This window comes from Empidonax traillii, unplaced genomic scaffold (assembly GCF_003031625.1).
Source record: "Empidonax traillii isolate 1590-97213 ecotype Southwest subspecies unplaced genomic scaffold, ASM303162v1 scaffold1208:size176031, whole genome shotgun sequence".
Lineage (NCBI taxonomy): Eukaryota > Metazoa > Chordata > Aves > Passeriformes > Tyrannidae > Empidonax > Empidonax traillii.
Window position 1 is genome coordinate 69531 of NW_020956401.1, and position 22300 is coordinate 91830.

General features: G+C 51.0%; 1 protein-coding gene across 1 annotated transcript in view; it reads left to right on the forward strand.

Moving 5' to 3' along the window:
• Positions 1–22300, forward strand: part of ANTXR1 (ANTXR cell adhesion molecule 1) — a 68880-nt gene that overhangs the window by 41569 nt on the left and 5011 nt on the right. Inside the window, exons 13-16 of the mRNA XM_027905792.1 lie at positions 1368–1463; positions 11098–11139; positions 18392–18487; positions 18973–19140. Coding sequence (XP_027761593.1) covers positions 1368–1463; positions 11098–11139; positions 18392–18487; positions 18973–19140 — 402 coding nt within the window. The remainder of the gene's footprint in view (positions 1–1367; positions 1464–11097; positions 11140–18391; positions 18488–18972; positions 19141–22300) is intronic.

Sequence of the window (22300 nt, forward strand, 5' to 3'; positions counted from 1 at the left end):
TTAGCTTCCAAGTGTCAAAGATCAGGTTGTCTTGATCCAAGCTCTCCAGAAATTCTTTCTGCACCAGCAGAGAGCTTGGAAAGCGCTCTCAACCTGGTTGCTTTTCCATTACTCTCCCACTCTGGAATGCTGGGAGGTCATCTGGCCCCTGAGCTACAGTGAGCTAAGCAGGCACCCAGATTTCTCCCCACCAGGTCAATCTGCTCCTGGATGTGTCCTCAGTCTGGCACTGGGATCCTGACACCAGGGTGGGGGTTGGAATGCCTGGCTCTTCCACCAGGAGCATCTCAGGGAGGCTGAAGTCAGGCCTGCCTGCTGGGCTGGGGGCAGGAGGATGGCCCTGGGGAGGGAGGGTGTGGGGAGGCTGGCACTCCTCAGGGGGACAGGAGCATCTGCTGGGGGGTCAGTCTAAGCAGCAAGAAACGAAGCAGGTTGGGTTTTGGCTGCTGAGGTGGGCTGGCCTGTGCAGCAGTTTGCAGTGCTGATGGATATCAGGGAGTTGTAAATGTATGTTGACTGGGGGAGCATCCCAGCTGGAGAGGAGAGGATCCTCTGGAGTTTATGGCTTCTGATGAGGAAACTCCCCGTGTGTTGTTGGGAGGGGGGGTGTGTTCAGGTCTCCCTGGAAAGTTCGTGGCAGAACTTCTGTGACTCAGCCCTGCTGAGAGGAGCAGCGTGACCCGAGTCAGGGGCCCGGGGAGACCTCACTGCAAGTTTTCTGTTTGGAGTCAGTTGGAGTGCCAACATCACTTTAGGGTTTGGACTGCAAGAGTTGCAAAGAAGGAGAATGTTTAAACTGCAGTGAAACGTTGCCCAGAGGGGTTGGATGGGTGGATGTCCCATCCCTGCAAGTGTCCAAGGCCAGGTTGGACAGGGCTTGGAGAAACCTGGGCTTTTGGAAGGTGTCCCTGCCCCTGGCAGGAGGTGGAATGAGATGGGCTTTAAGGTCCCTCCCAACCCAAAGCATTCCATGATTCCATGATTGTGTTGTGAACTCCTTTTTAGATCTTTTTTCAGTCTTCCCAATAGTCTGATGAACGTTACATTAGTTTTATTCTGAACTGAAATAAGTGTTTTATGTAGCTGGGGGGTTCAGAAAATCAAGGCAAAATCTATGAAGTGAAGGAGAACTCTCAGCCTCGTTGCAGGGAGGTGGGGGCAGGGACAGGTGCCACATTTGACGTGTGAGGAGGGGGGAAAACTGCATTTTATCTGAAAAACAAATGGAGTGTGGCATTGATAATTGTTGTCATTAAAGTGGCAATAAATGGAGAGTGGCCTCTGGGATGTGCCTGGAATCAGGATGCACCTTGGAGAGGCAGTTCTGTGTTAGTGCTGCTCACACCACTCTGGTGTTTCTCTTCCAGTCAGATGGGACCATCCTGGCCATCGCCTTGTTGATCCTCTTCCTCCTGCTGGCCTTGGCTCTGCTCTGGTGGTTCTGGCCTCTCTGCTGCACTGTGGTAAGTGACAGAAATCAGTAGCAGAAAACAGCAATTCGGTGTTGCCTGAAAGTAAGAAATGAGGGGGTCTCAGCCCTGTCCATCCCTGCTGATCATCCCCTGGCACTGCCTTTTCCTCTGAGGATCAGCACAAGGGCTGGTTTTTGGGGAACACACAGTACAGGGAAGCTCTGCTGCTGCTCTGGGTCTTGTCTGTGCTGCAAACATAGAAGAAGAATTAGGGATGTACAGGTGTCAGCAGGATTGGAGTCCTGTTTTGGTGAGTGGCTGCGTGGAACAATTCAGATGCTGCCTTTAAGGCTGCCCAAACTGGCTCAAGTTGCTGGGTCCCCGTCATTATTCCTGATTTCAAATGACACACCCAGAGCTGTAAGTTTGTACCACGTTGTACCAAACCTGCCCTCCAGTCCTGAGAGCTTTGGAGCCTCACACTGCAGGAGCAGGCAAAGTGAAGGACCAGTCTCTGAGTTGAGATGAATTTACCCAGAGCAAGGATGGAAATCTCGCAGGGAAAAGTTGTCTATTTCTGTTCCTGGCTGGAAATGCTGGGGATTAAATGCTTCTTTTCACAGTAGTTTGGCACCTCTGTCCTGAGAAGAAAACCAGAATGGAAAAAAATATTTATTTGGACTTTCAGGACAATAAAAAAAAAAAGAAAAAAATCAGTTCTAAAATTGGCCAAAGCATTAACAGCGTGGTAGGTTGCTCAGAGTTATTTGTCTAAACTAGATGGCACATTCCCAGAGGAACTGGGCCAATTCCTTTGTTGGCACATCTGCGTGGAAGTCAGTGGAGATGTGCCCTGTGCAGATGATTGCACTGGAGCAGAGCTGAGGGGATAGAGAGGAAAGGCTCTCGGTGATGCTGCTGGGCTGAGGTTCTGTGGCAGGAGAAAGGTGAAGCTGATGAGAAGAAGGCATCACTAAAAGCAGCAGTGCAGGGGACGTGGAGCTGTGCACTGGGGGGGCACTGTGGGTCTGCTGGGTGGAATGGTGTGAGGACAGTGGTTGTGAAGTGTGAAAGGTACAGTCCAGATAAGCCAGGTGGGCCAGCAGGGAGAGGCAGTCTCCGTCCACATGAAGCTTTACAAACTTAATGTTTTCCAGATTTAAATCCTGTACTTAGAAAATTTGTTGTAGATAAAAGCTTTTCCTCACTCTCCTCCTTTACCTCCCACATTCCCTCTCAGCAAGGTCTGCAAGTGGGGACTGTCTCACTGATGGTTTCCAAGTGTAAGTCAAACACATCCCTGTAGTTATTGGAAAGGTTCTCCTCCAAGAGGAAATCTCTTCCACCTCTCCAGGGGGGTAGCCCGGTGTGTTTGGCAGCAGATCAGCAGCTGAGATACCTCAGTGTGTGTGTTGCTCACCCAAAAACTCCGTGAAGTTAAAGATAAGCCCAGGGAGGAGAGCCCAGCCTGCCTGGGGCCTGGAGAGAGGGAGCCCAGCAGAGCTCTTGCCTGGTTTGGAAGTGGCACAGGAAGGAATGCAGTTGTCAGGAGTGAATTAAGGGCAGAGGAACTGGCTTGCACAAGAGACCAGAGGCATCAGCACTAACCTCGAAGCACCAAACCGCAGAGCCGGAGCCATCGCCGTGGATTCCAGCCCGGGGACGTGTCGGAGATAACTGTGGATGTGGCCAGGGGAAGAGGGGAAAAAAAACACAACAAAACGCTTCTCTTACCAAGTATAAATTTGTTTCTGAGTGACAAGCACATTTCTAAACCCTGAAATTCCTCTTGGCGTGCTTTTTAATTAAATAGGAGTCATTATTATCCGGCAGTTCTTCAGGAAAGACACCGAGCCAGCTTCATCCCTGGAGTAAATGGACTGAAGTCAAGAGACTCACTCTGGAGGTTTATCTGGAACCCAGTATCTCCTTGGCACTCGCCCACAAAGGAATGCTGTTTCCAAATGTATCCAAGTTTATTGGTCTCAGAAGGATTCTGGGATGAAGTCTGGAATTTACCACTCGGTTTACAGTAGAGGCAATTGTTGCTTAGTGGCTCAGAACAACAATAACTCTTTGCTGTGCCTGATACCAGCACAGGCAAAATTACCCTGGATACCTGTGGGGGTCATTACAAAAGCATGGGAGGCAGGCACTAACCTTTCCAGAGGTTGTAGGAGGTTTATTCAACAACAGAAAACAAAGAAATGATTCTGCTTTGCTGACATCCCCACCAGTGCACCCAGTACAGGAATGGTGGCAAGTACACAGACAGCTATGGGGTGACCCCACTCTTCCTGAGCTGAGCAGTTGTGGGGAACAGCAGATGCCAGATCCTGGCCTCCCTGAGTTAGGGGTTGTCCTCCCATTCCTCCTTTTTCCTGAGCACAGCTCGACCTGGAGGAGCCCAAGCACCCCCAGCAGTCACTGTGTGTGCAAGAGGCTGTTCAGGTGCCCGAGGGGGAAATTGTTCTGGGTAGGAGGCCAACACAAGCCTCAGGTTTAACGTTGCTGTTCTAAACCAAGTTAGATTTTAATGTAGATGTAAGCCAAAGGGATAATAAGCCTCCTGAACTATCTTAGGGAGGATTTTGCATCTTCCCACGTGGTTGGACATCACATCTCCTCACAGGTTGATGGAGTAAACACGAGTCTTTGCCTCCCTTCTGCAGCCATCCAGGGTGGCCTGAGTGGGAGGACACGAGGCTGGGCTGGGTTAGTTGCCCCTGCAGAAAATCTGCCCCATGTCCCTCCCTTTCCCACTGCAGCCATTTTAAACTCAGGGGTGTGGCTGGCAGATAAATGAGGTGTTGGTATTTAAGCATCTAACACCAGTTTTAACTTTAAAGCTGTTTTCTGGAAGGAAGCATGGAAGAACCCAGCAATCTGTTTGGCTCTCAGTCTGCGCTGCAGCTGACCAGAAGTTTTGGAAGCAAAGAGCTGGATGGAGAAAATACAGAAAATATAGATTGAAACCACATGAAAACCGTGGCTAAACTGGAGGAAGAGGAAGGGGAGGAAATGCATAGGCTCTAGAGCAACCCTGAGGAGCCACAAAATGACATGGTCCTTGCTGGCTGGCTGGAGATTCCCTGCGAGGGTCCTCGTGCTCCGGTCCCACCCGCTCCCACGTGCACGCAGGGCACGGCTCTGCTGCAGTTGGGATGAGCTGGGGAGGAGAGAGCACAGGATCATGAATCATCTGGAGCGTTGTTGAGGCAAACCAAGCAGAAGAGAGAGCAGAAGAGTGAAGGCATAGACTGTCTGTGAGCCCTGCAGGCCCTGCAGGGTTGGCTCTGGGCTGTCCAGGGGAGCACCCACCTGAACAGGGAGTGGAATCACTGGATTTACTGAGTTTACTGGAGATAACTGTGGTGGGGAACATTCAAGCTCTGGATCCACACACCTTGCCAGGAATGAGTGTCTGCACTTACTGCCCAGTCAACCCCAAGCCCTTGGAGGCAGCGCTGCTGCTGCAGGTTGAAGGCAGTGTAAAAAACATCCTGGGCACAAAGGGCAGCAGGAGGATGAGGATGGTTCTTATTGACCACACAGAGTACCCAGGGCAGTTCAGTGCTGTTCTCAGGCTCCCGTCAGTCAGATCAGAGTGGTTGGCATATGGATATAACACTCAATAAGTGGCTGTGTTTGAGCAGGCTGGCACTGATCCCCAAAACAGCCCAGTGCCCGGGCTGATGCCACCAGCTCTGCAGCAGCCCAGGTGGAGATGTGGGCTGGTGGAACAGTGTGGGAGCCAGGCACTGAACTGGGGTGCCTTGGTGTGTCATTACCAACAAGTTCAACCCACGTTCTCCAAGGTGTGGAGCGTCCTAGCTGAAGGATGTTCACAGAGCTGCCGTTTTGGGAAAGCACCCTCTGGGGTTAGGAAGGCCATCAGATGCTGAGCCTGGACTCCAGACTCCCACAGCAATTCACCTGCTGATGTGTCTCCTGGAGGCTGGATCCAAAGGGTGTTAATCCTGCCTGGGTCCAGCACTCCCTGTTGCAGAGCACAGCGGGTCCTGCAGCAGGACAGGCCCTGCTGAGCTCTGCCCTGGCCTGCACAGCAAGTAATTCACTCAGTCAAAGCCACTTCTCCCTTTGTTTTCTTTCCCTGAGTGCCTCTCACCCCTTCCAAAGAAAGCTGGCTCAGCCCAGCTGGGGAGAAATAGGACACAGTCTTACTAAACCAGGATATTCCCTGGGAATCAGTGAGGGAGAGCGAGGGCTCCTGGGCAGGGCTGGAAGAGGCCATGGGGGGTTTCCCTAGCCCAGAAAATGAATTTCATTCATGTGGTCTTCCCAAGGAAGTGGGTCAGACACTCGGAGCGCACCCCAGTGATTCTGACCTGGTTTATCTGGGAGTGGAATAGCCCAGGAAAAGGAACAACCTTTGCAGGCACTGCGTTTTTTAACGTGCATTCCCTGGACGCCTCCAAGTCAGCCCCAGGAAGCTTCAAACTGTACCAGGGTTAATTAAATGGAGGCTTTTTCCCCTCCATGGTGTCATGTCTTTCATCAGTGGATGATTGTGACGTGTTTCATGTCCTGTACTGAGCTTGGTTTGTGCACGTCACCTCCAAATCTTCAGGGTGAAACAGCCTCTTCTTCCAGATTTAATGAGTTAAAATTGGAATTTCTGGCTCTGCTCCCAGACTGACAAGAGAGGTGATCTTAAAAGGATGAGTTGGCTTTCCATTGGACTTCTTTTATCTCTTGTATGTCTAGAAAGAGGATTGCATTATATTGCAGATGAAGAAACTAGGACAGGCTCCTGCTTGCATGAGCTTGGAAGTGAGGACCAAATCTCCAAGGATTTAATGGATACTCAGAAGACACAGCAGATATGGCAGAAAGAAAAAGGAAATGTTCCTTTACCCAACTCATACCTCAACTATGAAACTGTCACAGGACTGAGAGGTCAAAACTATAAATATGAAAGGAGAAAAAATAAAGATGAGTCAGATGGCTCAGAGTTAATGCTATTAAAAATCCCTGTTTATTAGGACAGCAAAAATACACATTCTGTGGTTTGCAGAAGAGTGAAGGTAAATAAGGACAAAAGGATCTGCTCAGTTATACTGTATACTCCCTTCCCAAATTTTAGTCCTAATTAGAGGGAAAGTCCTTTATTTCTTATTTTGTACTGTTTGCTTCATTTTGAATGATGATCTGTTCCATCCTAAAGCTTCACTGACAAGAAACATATTGCCCCTATTTATCATCTGAAACTCCAGGGACAGTAACTGCCTGTGTGATTGCTGGACAGTGTGAGCTGGTGGAGATTTCTGGGCTCCCAAGATGGAAAACATCCTAGACACATTCCTGGAATATGCAAACTTTGGATTCAGCATGTGATTCCTTGTGCCTGAATGGCTACAGATATTTCAGGGCAACAGAAAATTCGTCCTCTCCAATGCTTTTAACCTTCCAGGAGGTGGCTGATAGCATTCCTCTGCTTGGACACTGGGTTATCCATCAGAAACAGCTGCTTCTCCATGGATCTGAGACGTGGGGTGGCTCAGCTAACAGAGACCTGTGTCAGTCACGTGAGTGTTGGGATCTGTGAGGAAAAGCAAAGAATTCCTTCCCTGTCCTGAGCTCTCCCAGCTTGGTGTGTAGAAGTGCTGCAACTGCTCTTGAAGTTCCTTCCTCTGCCCAGAAAGCCAAAGGCCACCTCCCCATCCCACGGGCCTTTTCCACCTGGAAAGGAAAGACCCCACTGCAAGGTTTTTCCCAGCCTGGGGATGGGGGGGAACCCCCCTCAGGTGTTCCTGACCTGGGGCTGGGCAGTCACGTTTCCCTTCTTCCAAACCCAGGGACAGGAGGTGCAGTTGCACAGCAATCACAGAGATGGCTTGGGGTCATCCAAACAACTGAGGAACACATGAACAAACACCCCAGCCCTGCCAAGCCAAACTCACCAGAGCTGTGCTTGGCCAGGCCCTGTCCCAGCTGAATTGCCCTCAGCAGGGCCCTGGGTGTCAGCTGGGAGGCCAGAGCAGAGCGTGGTGGCTGTGCAGGCTGTGTCCTCACAGGGGCCCTGCCGTGGCCTTCCCTCTCTTGTCCTTGAGCTGTTGGCTCTGGTTGTGCCAAAGGAGCAGGAGTTTGGTTCTACCTTTCAGCTCTGGGACCTCGTTATTCCCCCCTGGCTCTTGCTTTGCCCACTTGTGTGGGATGGCACCAACATCCCATTTGCTTCACTGTCTTCAGTGCCCCAGGATGAGGGTCTCAGTATCCCAGGATAACTGTCTCAGTATCCCAGGATAAGGGTCTCAGTATCCCAGGATAAGGGTCTCAGTATCCCAGGATAACTGTCTCAGTATCCCAGGATGAGGGTCTCAGTATCCCAGGATAAGGGTCTCAGTATCCCAGGATAAGGGTCTCAGTATCCCAGGATAACTGTCTCAGTATCCCAGGATGAGGGTCTCAGTATCCCAGGATGAGGGTCTCAGTATCCCAGGATAACTGTCTCAGTATCCCAGGATGAGGGTCTCGTGCACATTCAGCTGTAACTGTAAGAATCCACAAGGGAGAAGGAGAAGGTTTGTGCTGTTCAGAGAACAAAACCCTCTCCTGACCCGGGCAAGGAGACAGAAATTATGTTTTTTTGGGAGGCTTGAACTTTGAGAGGCTGTGCAGGCTCAAAGGCACACAGGACTGAACTCTCCCCGTGTCCAGACGTGTCCAAACCAACCAATCCACTCTGCCAACTTACGGGGTGTTCAGATACTCCTAGAGGTTCAAAGCACTGAAAAATTGAAGAGAAATGTTTTTTCCCCTCCTGACCTGTGGCAGAGAACACTTGATGTGTTTACAGCAGTCAGTTTGTGTGTACGTGTTCGCATACGTTGTGAGAAGGAATGCAAAGGGATGGAAAACAGCCAGCCCCTCGTTTCCAAGCCCATAATCTCCAGAGTTTCCAGGGATACTGGCTGGGAAGTGGTGTTTGGATGCTCAGCTGGACCAAATGTGTTGGATGGATTATCCTGACGTTTCGTGCCAATGCAAATGAGAGAAACTCCCCTGGAACCCACGATGTTCCACCAGAGCAGGGAATGCTCCAGGAGGGAATGAGGCCACTTCCAGCAGGTACATTTTGGATGGGATATCTGAAGTTTCTCAGCATCCAGCGGGTTTGGATTCAGGGGGTTGGTTCAAAAGGAGGTCTCTTGACAAGTGCCACCCCTCACACTGAGTGCCCTGTGTGTTTTGGTGCACTGCACACTCTGGGTCAGTGTTTGGTGTATCAAGAGATGTGTAAGAAATTATGTTGTCTCCATCTTCCTCCAAGGAGCAGCACTCTGAGAAAAACCATGCTGGTACCCAAGATCTCCTTTCCACAGAGTAGTACTGTGATGCTGACAAGTTTTCATCCAGTTTTCACAGAATCACGGGATCAATTAGGTTGGAAGAGACTTCTTGAGATCCAGTCCAACCTTTGGCCAAACACTGCCTTGTCAACCAGACCAGAGCACTGAGTGCCACATCCAGTCTGTCTCTGAACATCTCCAGGGATGGGAACTCCACCACCTCCCTGGGCAGCCTCTTCCAATGCCTGAACACACTTTTGTGAAGAAATTCTTCCTGATGTCCAACCTAAACCTCCTCTGGTGCATCTCCAGACCATGTCCTCTCATCCTGTCGTTGGTTGGCTGGGAGAAGAGGTCAACCCCCACCAGGCTATAACCTCCTTCAGGGTAGCTGTAGAGCGTAAGAAGGTCCTCCCTGAGCCTCCTTTTCTCCAGGATGAGCCCCCCCAGCTCCCTCAGCTGTTCCTGGTGCTCCAGCCCCTTCCCCAGCTCCCTTCTCTTCCTTCCCTGAACACCTCCAGCCCCTCCATGTCCCTCCTGAGTTGTGGGGCACACCGAGGGGCATCCACTTTCCATCCACTTTTCATCATTTTCCATCATTTTCGTCGCTTCCGTCATTTCTATCCTGCCCAAGAACAGGGATTTCAGGATGGGCAGAGAGGTGGGTGCTGTACAGACACTCCTCAGCTCTGCTGCTCGGAGCCATCCCCCCTCCACCTCCCTAAGGAGGCCTTGGGGGCTCAGCCACATCTGCCCCCAGTCCTGCTGTCCTGACTCCTCACGTGCCGTTTCATGTGCTTGGTGCCTCTGCGCACACAAAGCTGATTCCTAAAGCACCAAGACTCTTCAGCAAGAGTCTCCCCAGGGTGTTGTAGGCCACCAAAAAGAAAAGCTCTGCGGCCCAGGAGGAGGCAGAGGCTGAGCTCTACACCCACCACTGCTCTGGGCCGGGACACAAACTGCTCCAGCCCCATCTCCTCCCCTGCCAGAGGCACATGCTCCTCATTAACGGCCACATTGCATGACTCGGGCTTTGCAGAGGAAAATAAAACCAGTGAGCTCATCAGAGCAGGAAAAACACGAGTGAGAGGAATTGCTGTAAATATTTATATCTTCAGGACCTTTAATGTGATTGTCATTTTCCCTTTCTGCATTTAAACAGCCAAGCTGCTGCTGCTGCTGCTGCTGTTGTTTGGGGCTATATCTTTTGTCTGAGAGGGGATTTCGAAGCCTGTTCCCCCCATGCCTGGGCAGCCTCTGCCCCCAACACCCCATCCTGGAGCTGAGGACACTCTGGCACCCCCAGAGCACCCTGGCAGCATCTGGCTCATGGGCTGGTGTGCGAAGGAGGAGCTGCCTCATCCAGATGGGCCTAAAACTGCTGGAGGAGATGCAGCCCTGGGGCACTGACGTGCCTGGCTGGGCTGGGGCTGGGCAGGGGCTGTGCCTCGGGGTGTCCTGTGAGGGAGAGGGGCCTGACGTGCCTGTGTGCGACTGTTCCCGCTGGAAGGGCCTCTGTTGCTCTTGGATGGAGGGCTCTGGGAACAGCCAACTGCCTGCAGAGCCCTGGATGCAAACCTTCTGCATGAAATAATAACCTCACGCCCACATCAACTGAAATGGTTTCTATGGAGAATATCCTGGACCAGTCCACAGCCTCACCCTGCTTCTCTAATAGAAACCCTTGGAGAGCCTCAAAAATATATATATTTATATTTTATAAAGCTCACGACAGCCAACTATATTAACCTGATAATGGGAAAAGCATGAATGGGAAGAGCATGAGGTGGCACAGCCTTCTGGAATGAAGAAGAAAGAATGGCCTGGGAGACAGGCTGGGGGTTTTCACTGCTTTGCAGTGTCTCCAGGGCGTTTTGCTTCATCCTGGTGTCGCTTTCCAGCCTTTGTTCAGACTGTGAGTTATTTGAGGCAGGGTTTGTGCACACGTGCAGCGTCCAGTGGAAGGAGATGCTGATTTTAGTGTCGTTGTTGGGGTGAAAACATCAATTGTTGTGTGTTGCTTAGAGCCACCACTGACTGTGGCAGCTGCTGGGATGAGGAGGCTGGAGAATCGAGGCTGTGAGGCTTTGAATTTGCTGTTCCCTCACGGGGGTCACCGAATGAGCAGTGTGAGCTGGAGCTGTCATCAGGAATGTCTCCATGGCAGGGCTTTGGGACACCTCCTGCCTCCCCTCCTGCTCTCAGGGGCAGGGACTCCAGGAGCATCCCCAGCCACCCTGTGATCACAGACGTTCCCAGCAGCATATCCTGTGGTTTTCTCCTTTGCATTTCTTGGGGGGAGGGGGGGCATTTGGACTGTGCTAAGGAACAAAACATAAATTCACTGTTCTGTTTCTCTTTGATCTTTGCAGATCATCAAAGAGCCTCCCCCACCCCCGGCAGAAGACAGTGAGGTGAGTAACTGTGCCACCTGATCTGCTCAGTGTTTGGGACAAGGGTTTGTTCGGTGTCCCCCCCAAAAGGTAGATCTGTGTGTGCAGGACCTGCAGTGGAGGAGGGCAGGGCCAGACAATACCTCACTGGAACAGCACTGAAGTCAGGCTGTGACTCACAAAAGGGACAACCCTTAAGCCTGTGTTTAACTTTGAAGTTAATGGAACCTAAACATGTGCTTAAGTGCCTTCCTGGAATGGCACAGTAATGATTTTGGTGGTTTAGGATATATAACCCCTGCTGGCAGCTGATCCCTTGGGCCACAGTTGCTGCAGCAATGTGGTCCTTGCAATGTGTCTGGAGACAGTGGAGCAGATTCTGAGCTGGTGCAAAACCCAGGAGAGCTGCACCAGCCAGGCAAGTTTTAATGGAGAATAATCAACAAATGGTAAATCAACATCAAAAAATCCATCTTCATTCTGCCTACACTTTCTAGATGAATCCAGGCACAAATGCTTAAAGCTGTGTCACCATTATTTAATCAGCAGACTGCTCCCAGAAACATGCCCAGTTTTCCATCTGCTCTTTCTCTGTGCTCCTGCTTCCAGCAGGCAGTGAGTCCCTGCTCTGCTCCTGCTGTTCTCCACGTGGGATTTCCCTGCAGTCCCTGGGCTCTGTGCAGAGAGCACTGGTGGCCATGGGAGTTTTTTCATTGACTCCACTGGGGTTTGGATCAGTTCCTCTCACTTATGCAAGTAAAGCTGGACTTAGATCTGTTCTCAGAGTGATTTGGTTGGTTGGTTTGCCTTGCTCTCTGCATCTGGAGGCAAATCCATTGCCTGCTTCAGCTTGTGAGTGGAAAAGCTTCTGAAATGGTGCTCTCTGCTCTCCGTGAAGTCTGGCCCAGGGAGTGTGGTCTGAGCCAAGGCACACAGACACCCTGAGAGCTCAGTCCTCTGCAAGCCTGTGGAGCTGGAATCCTTCCCCCTGCACTGGGCACAGGGGAATCCTTCAGGGCAGCACTGGAACCTCCACCTTGGTGGCACTGGTCCCCTTCAAAACAGGCCTGAAGTCAAATTTTAAATCAGACCATTTGTGAAGCCAAGGGGGATTTGCACTGGGCCCCAGTGCTCCCCATGCCTCCCTCTGCAGGCATCTGTCCTGTTCTCCTGAGCAGACATTTGTTTGGGCTGCCTGAAAATCCACCAGCTTTGTCAAACTTCTGTCCTCTGAATGAACAGGGAAACATTAACCCAAAGCTGCACATGGCTTTGTCCTGCATCACACATGCCTCCAAGCCAAGGGATTCAGTTGCTGAATTTAATTAAAATACATCATTCAGGAATGCTGGCTCCCTGGCCAAGGAGTGGAAGGGGAAATTGCATCCCCGTGCTCAGAGGGAAGTCGTGTGTCACCTTTTGTCCAAGCAGTGAGTGCTGCAAGTGCAGAGCAGTGGCTGCAAAATAAACTCGTTGCAGCAGAGAGCTTTAAATTCAGCTTGTCCAGGCTTTGGTTGTGCCCAGACAGAGCAGTGCCCAGTACCTGAAAAATGGCATTAACTACTCCCTGTACTTTGCCTGCTGCCTCTTTAATCCAAGAGGGGATCTGTACATTCTTTTGGCTTTTCTTCTCCCTGTTTGGGCTCCTTGGGATGGCAGGTTTTGGTTGCAACAGTCCTGGAATATTTGGGTTGCAAGGGACCCTAAAGATCATCTCATTCCAACCTGCCATGGGCAGGGACACCTTCCACTAGCCCAGATTGCTCCAAGCCCTGTCCAACCTGGCCTGGGACACTTGCAGGGATGGGCCATCCATCCATCCAATGTGCCTGCATTGCAGGGGCTGCTCTGAGGGTGGAATTTCACCTGTACTTCCCACCAGAGCACATCCCCTGAGCTCAGTGCTCAGTTATCCCCAAGCCCATCTCACACATTTAGCAGCCAAAGGATTCTTCAAAAGGAAAATGGAGTTCCTCCCATTTTAGAAACTGTTTAGCACCAGGGCAGTGCTCAGAAATCAGTAAGGCCTGAAGCTGGGACTTGTACTGGGTGTTCTTGCCAGGCAGAAGAGCTTCCCAGGAGTGGAAAAAGAGCAGAAGCTCTGAAAAGATGCATTTTGTTGGTCCTCTTAGAGGTGCTGGTCCACAGAATGGGACTGGCAGTCCAGTGATGCTTTCACAGAAGGTTGGAGACTCCAGATTTTCTACTTTGCTTGAAACAAATGGAAGATGGAGCTGATTTTCTACAGTCCAGTTTTCCTCAGGTGATGCAGATGTCCTTCCCCCTTGCAGAGAACCAGCAACTGCTCATCTCCAGCATGACAGAGGGCTCATCCCTTCAGCAGCAGGGTTACAGCTCCACTTCTTTTCTTTTCCCAAAAGCCTTGACCAAAAAAAAAAAAAAAAAAAAAAGACAAGAGGAATTCTTGCATCAGCAGATTTGTTAGCTGAGGCCCACAGGAGGCAAGGAGAATGCATTATACTGTGACAGTGAGGGGAAAGCAGTGCTGCTGTCAGACCAGCCAAGGTTTTATTGAGCTCCCCTTTAAAGGCCTTTTGAGACCCGTTGGAGACACGGTCACTGTTGGTGAAGGAAATCATTACTGGCTACAAACTCCCAATGAATTCATTCAAAAATGGCAAATGGCATCAGCTCCCCTCTGAGCTGCTCAGGCAGCACAGGGTGCTGGGGAGGTGGGCCCAGAGCAGGACAGATGGTTTCACTCACAGCCAGGAAGGATTGAGTTAATGCCAAGCGGAAGAGGGGCCAGAGAGCACCTTTCTGGCCTGGGATTAGTCGCTGAAGGTGAATCAAAACCACATTCTTCTACTTCCAGAGAATAGGAAGGCTTTTTCTGGCCCTGCTGGAGGAAGACACAGCCACTTTTATTCATGTGTCCCATCACCTTTAGGCTGAGCTTGTCAGAACAACTCTTACCCAGCTCAGCCCAGTTTACCCCAAGGCTGAAGCTGTTCCTACCACAGCAACCCATCCTCTGCATCAAAAAATCCCAACCTGCAGAGCTCTGCAGCTTCCAGCGATTCCCTGTTCACTACCTGGCCCACAGAAGGACAGACTGACTGCGGTCAGAGGGTGCATCCACTGCAGCTCTGCCAAGCATCCCCAAGAGCCACACGCTGTCCTCCCTGCTGCCCTGCCCTGCAAACAGAGGCTCAACCACCCTGCTGGGCCTGTCCTGGCAGCACTTGTCCCCCCAGCAGGGAGCAGGGACACAGAGCTCCCTGGTAGAGCCAGGCAGGGCGAGCAGAACTTCCCTTTCCTCACCTCTCAGCCCCCTTTTTTCTGTGCCCCGGAGCGTGGCACCAGAGCCAAGCCACCAACCAGCCTGTAATTGGATAATTCTTATGTCTGCTGTCCTCTTACCCACACACAGCAAGGCAAACACACGCCAGAAAGTCCTGGAGAGAGGGGGCTGCTCAGCTGTCACTGTGCTGGGGGGCAGCTGGGGAAGGAGGGATTTGACTCAGCCAAGGGATGAAACCCTCTGTTCAGCTCAATCCCCTTTGATTGCTGTGAACTAATTTCTCCCACAACATTCATGAGGCCAGAGAATGACTCAGAGAGATTCATCTGCCTGGGGAGCTGCTTGAACCCTCACTTATTATCATGGATTCATGGAATGGTTGGGCTGGAAGGGACCTTTTTAAAGACCATCTCACTCCACCCCTCTGCCCATGGGCAGGAGCACCTTCCACTAGACCAGACTGCTCCATTATTGCTGTTCATTATTCCTTTCTAAACTGTTTTCCTCTCTTTTCCTGGAAAGCCTTGCTGGGGGGGTAGCAGAGTGAGCTCCTGAGGAAGGATCTGCTAGGAATTTTTTGTAGACACCAAGGCAGGAAATTTATTCTGCTGTTCCTGAAATAAAGCCAGGCCCCAGTGGTGTGCCAGTGCTTTTCCTTCCCTCTACTCCCCTTTTACAGTGAGTTGTGGAAATATGGGAGGAGGAGAAAAAGAACCTTTCAAGAGACAGGCATTGAAAAGAAAAAAAATGGGGGTGCTCTTGGCAACAGATGAGGTGCAGGTATTGCACCAGGAAGGTGTGGAGTTTTATGGCCAAATTCCATGTGGAATATCCAGGCAGGCCCAGCACAGCACAGAGGCTGTGGAAGTTGGGATGAATCTCATCAGAGTGCGGTGGGAGCCACTGGTGGTCATTCCCTTCACCTGACCCAACCCAAACCATTCTGGGATCCTGTGGGTGAGTGTTTTGGTCTTCCTTCAGCTGCTCCTTAGCAGAGCACCAGGAGAACGAGATGATCAGTGACCTGAGAGCACTTTCTGCCGGTGGTTTGCAGGTTTGGGCCAGTGACAGGCAAAGACACAAGAAAACCCAAAGGGATGAGTTTATGCAGCTGCAGTTCAGGTGCCTGGCAGGGGATAATGAACCAAGGAAAACCTTCCAGAGCAGGAGGAAAGGTTCCCTGAGAACAGAGCAAGGTGTCCCCAAAGCCTCTGCAGCTGAGAGGTGGCCATGGGATTTGGAAATGAGTCCAGCACTGGGAGAAGAAGGAGCCTTGAGGACAATGGATTCACCTCCATGTTCTCTCAGCTGTAAAATTCAATGATAGCATCTCTTATTCAGAGGAATGATTGTCCTGTCGTGCCTCAGCCCTTGGTGCAGGCAGAGCTCGCTCTAAATGCTGAATTCTGACAAAATTCAGGCACTGCAGAGACAACTGGGAAAATAATTATAAGGGTGGGGAGAGGGGTAAGTTGTCCAAGCGGGGTTTTTTTCATATCTAGCCAAATTTAGTTTGAATTCTTACCCTGAGTGGTTCAGATGTCCCTTGTGGAGCCTGAATTATCCTTGTGTTACCCACAGATGAGGTTCCCTCAGGTCAGGGTCAGAGTATCCAGAGCCTGGCCTGGCCTCTGAGATAAACACAGATCTTTGTTTTCTGCAATCCAGCAGTGATGAATCTGGAGCTCTGACTGTGAAATGCAGCTCTGTCCTGTTCCTCCTCATTTTGTAAGAGAAACTCTAGCTCCATCTAAAGCAGATTTTGGGGGTGGAAAGTTGCCAAGCTCCGCACAGTCAAGTTTCCAGCATCCTTAAATGCACTTGGGTTTTCCAGGGCTGTTTTTTAGGCTGCAGCTGGGTCAGAGCTGGAGCTGCTGGTGCAGTTGTGCCTCAGGTGCAAACCCTGTGCAACCACAGGTAGAAAAATGCAGGTGAAACAGAGCCGGGCTGAGAGAATTCACCTTGGGAACACTGGGCTGGGGTGCAGGACAGGGGGATCATCTCCTTCTCCCTCCCTGTTTCTCTGCTCATCCCCCCTCCCCTGACCCCCAATTTCCAGTTGCTTCCCCTCAGCTCCTCACGTGTGTGGTTGAGCACATTGTAGAGCGCAGGACATCACTGGCTCGCTTTGTTTTGTTTGGTTTTTTTCTTTTTTTGCTTGTATTGCAAAACCTCCCATGCCCTGGAAAACATGTAAACAGACTCATTCTGCAGAAAACTTGTGACTCCTTTGTTTTTCAAGTGGCCGCTGATGCCTCTCCGAGCGCTGCTCTGTTGTTCTGGCTCCCCTCTCGCACTGAAGGGACTCGCAGGGCTTTTAAGGGCTTGTGGGGAAGATTTCCTAAACTTTGGTATTTCCTGTTGTGAGAAGTCCAGTCTGCGCTGAACTGAAGAGAGAGAAAGAGAATTGCTGAAGGAAAATATTTAGATGGCTTCGCTTCCAAAATTTTTTTTTTTTTAATAAAAAAGAGCCCTCATGGAAAACTTCATGCAGAGATATTAAGTTCTTGGGTTGCAGCGAAGAGCCTCAGCAGCTCTGCCCAGAGTGAGAGAAGAAGGTCAGCTGCACAGAGCGAAGAGCTTCACTCTTCCTTTAGATCACGACAAATTTTGCAGCCCAATTTACGTGGACTCTGTTAAACAGAAATGCTTCTGCTTACCATGAAAAGCGTGGCTTGTCTTGGATTTTTTCCCCCCTCCACACTTTTTCAGGTTTCCTACTGGGGAGTTTCAACTTCAAAGTATTTTTGGCTTTGCCCGTCTTGGAAAGCTCCGAAGTTTTGGAGTTTTGCCAAATCCCTGTGAAAAATCAAAGAAAAAAAAAAAAAAAAGGAAGAAGAAAAAAGAGAGAGGGACCATTTTTCTTTTCTCTCCACATTTTTCACAGGAAATACTTCACGTTTTTGATGAACTCTGCTTTTCTGCTTTGCCAGTTCACAGCCTGAGCTGTAGAAATTAAAGGGAAAGGCACTCTAAGAGCTCCACACACACCCTGCCCTACACATGGTGCAGCAGAGAACACAGAGCACGAAGAACACTCACTGAAGCTTCAGCAGACTCATTTTAAATACATTTGAGGATGTTTTCTGGAGCTGTTAATTGGCCCATACCTGAATGTCATCAGGCAGAGCAGGGTGCTGAGCAGGTGATGAGCCATAGGCTGGGAGGTGCCTGCAGTGTGTGAGGGCAGAACAAAGGATTTCAACCTCATTTTGTCACACAGGGCCTGACTTTCTCTGGGCATAATCCACAGGACTCCCTGAGGCCACATGGGCTGCCATGGGCAGCCTCCCCAGCTGGGGCACAAGTTCATTATAGGCGCTAATTCCGTTCTGGTGACTTTTCCATCCCATTACTCCTGGCCAGCTCATCCCAATAAACCTCATCTCCACGCTGGGCATTCCTGCTGGGGTTGTTCCCAAAGGTACCCCTCGTTTGCCATCACTCAGGAGCCAGTGCCCTTGCTGCCTTGCTCTTTCCCCCCTCTCTGTCAGCTCTGAACTCCAACATGATGGTTTATCTGCAGGGTTCCTGCAGCACACGAGCAGCAGCAGCTGGGCCTCCCCACTCACAGGTAGAAATGATGGCAGAAATGAGTCCCTGCACATCACCCAGCCCTGCAGCCACAACACCCCGGCTCCTGAGCTCTACTGACTGATAATTCGGTGGCTTTTTCAATGATTTTGCAACTTGGAAACAATTTACTTCCGTGAATTATAACATGATGAAAGTCAGTGTCCTGAAACAAACAAAAAAAAAGAAAACCACCACAAAAAGACAAAAATCTTGTTCGTGCTGGAGCTGGCCTGTACCTTTCAAGTGGTGGCGGTGTTTATATCATGAAACATTTTCTTTTCATGAGTGTACATCCTCTGGAAAATTAGGAGGGACAGAGCAGGACCTTGCCTGCCCTGGCTCCAGCAGGCTCAGCACAGCCTGGGACTGTTTATTCCTTTCCATCCACGGTCATCCTTCCTCACAACGCCACCCCTTCCCTCTGTTTTGCAGGAAGAAGATGATGATGGTCTTCCAAAGAAGAAATGGCCAACAGTAGATGCCTCTTACTATGGAGGACGAGGAGTTGGAGGCATCAAACGGATGGAGGTAATAAAATGCCAGGGCATGGATCAGAACTGATTTGAGGGCTGAGCTGTGATTCCCCCTGCAGTTTACCCAGGAAGAAACTCAGGAGATAAGCACAAACTCCTTTAAGTTTTTTTGGTACCTCTGAGCCCAAGCTGGTTTTTATATAGAATGTTTGAGAGCCAAACATGGGTATCTGAGGTATGGGATCATCCTTTTCCTGTACTAAAGCAAGATCCTGCTCCATGCTGGGACACAGGGGCAGCATTGCCATACAAAGCACAGGGAGCTGGGGTTTGGTTTCTCTGGAAATCTTCCCCACTCTCACATCTCTGAGAAATCACAACGCAGGAGGAGTTCACAGTTTTGGGGGGGGATAGTCTAGAAAGAAGCTTCAGATCCTGAGCGCTGCCGTCCACCCGGGGGGGAAACGCAGAGGAGGAGCAGGATGAGAGTGTGTCCAGCAGCTCCCGCTGCAACCTGTCCTGGCCCCCCCTCCCTTCCAGGTGCGCTGGGGAGAGAAGGGCTCCACGGAGGAGGGGGCCAAGCTGGAGAAAGCCAAGAACGCGCGGGTGAAGATGCCGGAGCAGGAGTACGAGTTCCCGGAGCCGCGCAGCCTGGCCAGCAGCATGCGCGCACCCTCCTCGCCCCGCAAGTGGTACTCGCCCATCAAGGTGCGTGGGGCCAGGGCTGGGCTGCCCCAGGGGTGGGGGATGGGGTTTTTTTTTTTCCAGGAGATCTGAGCTGAGGGTGCTCACACCCAAGGCTCGGGTCACAAAGCTGGTGCTGCTGGAGGAGCAGGGAAGGAGCCGCGTGGGGCAGGGGGGGATTTCCCACCGGGCTGAGCGGGTTTTGGGGGGTGCTTTGCTTCCTTAGGCCAGAGCAGGATCCTGCTCTGGTGCTGTAGCAGCTGCTGTGAAGCGCTTTCAGGCTTGATTGCGCTCCACACTGCACATTCCCTGAGAGGTAGGGAATCAACAGCATCTTCTTCACAGGTGATTAAGGAGCTGGAGCATCTCTCTGATGAGATTCCCTCTCAGTCTTCTCTTCTCCAGGCTAACCAGGCCCAGCTCCTGCAGGAGCTGGGCCTGGTTAGCCTGGAGAAGAGAAGACTGAGAGGGAATTTCATCAGTGCATAGAAATGTCTCAAAAGGGTGTCAAGAGGATGGTGTCAGGCTTTTCAGTGGTGCCCAGTGGCAGGACGAGGAGCAATGGCCATGAACTAAACAACAAGAAGTTCCACCCCAACACGAGGAAGAAGTTCTTTCCATGGAGATGGCAGAGCCCTGGAACAGCTGCCCAGGGAGGGCATGGAGTCTCCTCTCTGGAGACATCCCAAACCCGCCTGGATGTGTTCCTGTGTCACCTGCTGCAGGTGACCCTGCCTGGGCAGGGGAGTTGGACTGGATGATCTCCACAGGTCTCCTCCAACTCCAACAATTCCATGATTCTGTAATGCTTTCCTTCGAAAGAGGGGAGGGAAATAGGAAGCAAATTGCTGCTAAATGTCCCCAGGGAGGGTTGTCCTGGGCAGATCGAGGGCTGCAGCACAGCAGAGGGATGTGTGCCAGCAGAAAGGGGTCACACAGGGCTGGGCTTGCTCAGGGCAGCACACTCAGCTCAGGACAAGGACTGGGCAGAACCAGAGCCTGGGGTGTGGAAGGTCAAATTCACACCAGTGCCAGGTCACATCAGTGCAAAACTGCACAGCAGTGACCCCAGGAATGGGAGGACTCTCCTTCCCTGCCATCTGTCCCCAGGGCAGGCAGCTGTTCCCCAGCTTGTCTGCACTGACACAAGCGGTTGGCAGTGAACACATCACAGCAACTGAGAGCTGAGCTGGAGCAAAGCTCTTCTCCTGCTGCTTGTGGGGAACAAACCACACAAACAGGTACAAACTGCAGCATCCAGGAGCGCTGTTAGGGCACTGCAACCTCAAAGAGCTGATCTTTTGCTGCCGGGACTAATTCAGCTGCCCTCAGGAAAGGAGAGCAGCTTAACAACTGTACGACCGCTCTAATGAAAAGGGGAAAATACTCTCTTAGGAAATGTTGATGCCCTTCTCGTCTCTTCAGTCTGGGGTTTTTGGAGCAGCACTGTAGTTATCAGGCTCAGAAAAGACTGAAAACACCCAATTCCTACCCACAGGCAAACCTTGCACCACAAGCACTTGGGTTTGAAGAGCTGAGCTGCTGGTTTAGGGTCTTAAAAACCCTTCATGGGCAATTGGCCTGCCAAGGGGGGGGTGTGTAACACACAGAAGGAACCTTTCAGTGCATAGAGCTCACCTTAAACTTGATTAAAAAACTGAAGGCAGTGGGATGTCCTGCCCTGCAGTACACCCGGGGTTCCCTCCTTTGGATCCTGTCCCTGCTCAGCTCCAGGCGGTGCCCACAGGAATTTGGGCAAGTCACATGTTTTGGCTTTCATCAGTCATTGATCTTGCAGCTGATTCAGATCCAGTGCTGGCAATGGCCAGGATGCACAGGGCAGTCATCTGAAAAGCAGAGCCTTGCAATGGTCTTGTCATGACTTCAACCGTGTGTCCACGAAGGTTGTTCATCCCACACTGGGACAGGTTGGAGTCTATCCTGTGAGCCCAGGGTGGGGAATGGAGCACACACAGTCCCACAGAGCTGCTCTTTAGTTCCTCAGGGCGCTGCTTTGTGCTTTTGCATCAGTGCATTTGTAAAACACACCAGCTCATCTGGGAGGTTTCCCCCTGTGTGCTCCTGGAAGTGACCTCATTCAGCAGAGAGACACAGTGGGGCTGGGTTTGGAACTGAGCTGTCAGAAGCACTGATTTTAGCTCCAAGAGCCCTGAGAACCTGATCAGGCAGCTGAGCAGGTTGTACCACGTAGGTACAACTCCCTGAGCTCCTTCACTGAGAGTGGGGCCTTTCCCACAGAAGGTGCTGCTGAGCTTCTCCCCGTTCCCAATTCGAGCTGGTGGATTGCAGGAGACCTTCAGTGATTTTCCAGGGTTTATTCTGCACGATGGGAAATCAGTTCTGAACGGAGGAGTCAGATTTGTTGCAGGTCTGTGTCCCAGCTGGAAGTTCTCCAAAGTTCAAGAGAGTCTTGGAGGAAAGATTCAATGTATGTAGGGCTCAGGTTCAGTTCTGACTCTGGAACAGCTTTTGCTTCATAGCAACAAGGATTCAGTTGTAAAGGGGCCTACAAATATTAAGAGTATCTCAAGGGTGATATATATTCTTAATTCCTTTAGAAATATCTCTTTTATCTATCATTCCAAGTGTATACAGGAAAAGGACAGTTCCAACCCCAGGCCCCACATCCAAACACTCCCAAACTTTGGGGTGTTGCACATCTGGATAGCATTTAGTATTAGCATTTAGCCTGGACAAGAATTTACCTACTAATTAATTGGCACCACACCCCTGATGGAGCTGCACCCAAAGGGACAGTGTATGGAGACAGGATGACTGCATCCAGCACTTTCTCCACCTACAGTCGGGAGTCCTCATCAAAACCAGGAATTCCTATGGAGCAGGATCCTGCTGCTGTGCTCCCTGTGCTACAGGGAGCTGGCAAAACTGGCCAAATTCCTCAGCACTGCTGGCAGAAGCTCCTGTCCTGTGAGCACCTGGGGGTGAATTTGCAGGGAAGGTCTCACCCACAGGAAGCAGCTCCTGGTACTCAGCTTGAATGTTCCCTCATCCCCACCATCCAAGTGCACTTGGCTCCTCTGCCTAAGGGAGATGTTGAATTTCCACCCCCTCCACCAGGCTGGTGGAAAAACCTCTTTGGGAGTGAGATAAATATGCATGTAACTAGCTGCTTTAAAAAATCCTTGGTAAAGGAGAAGGGCGA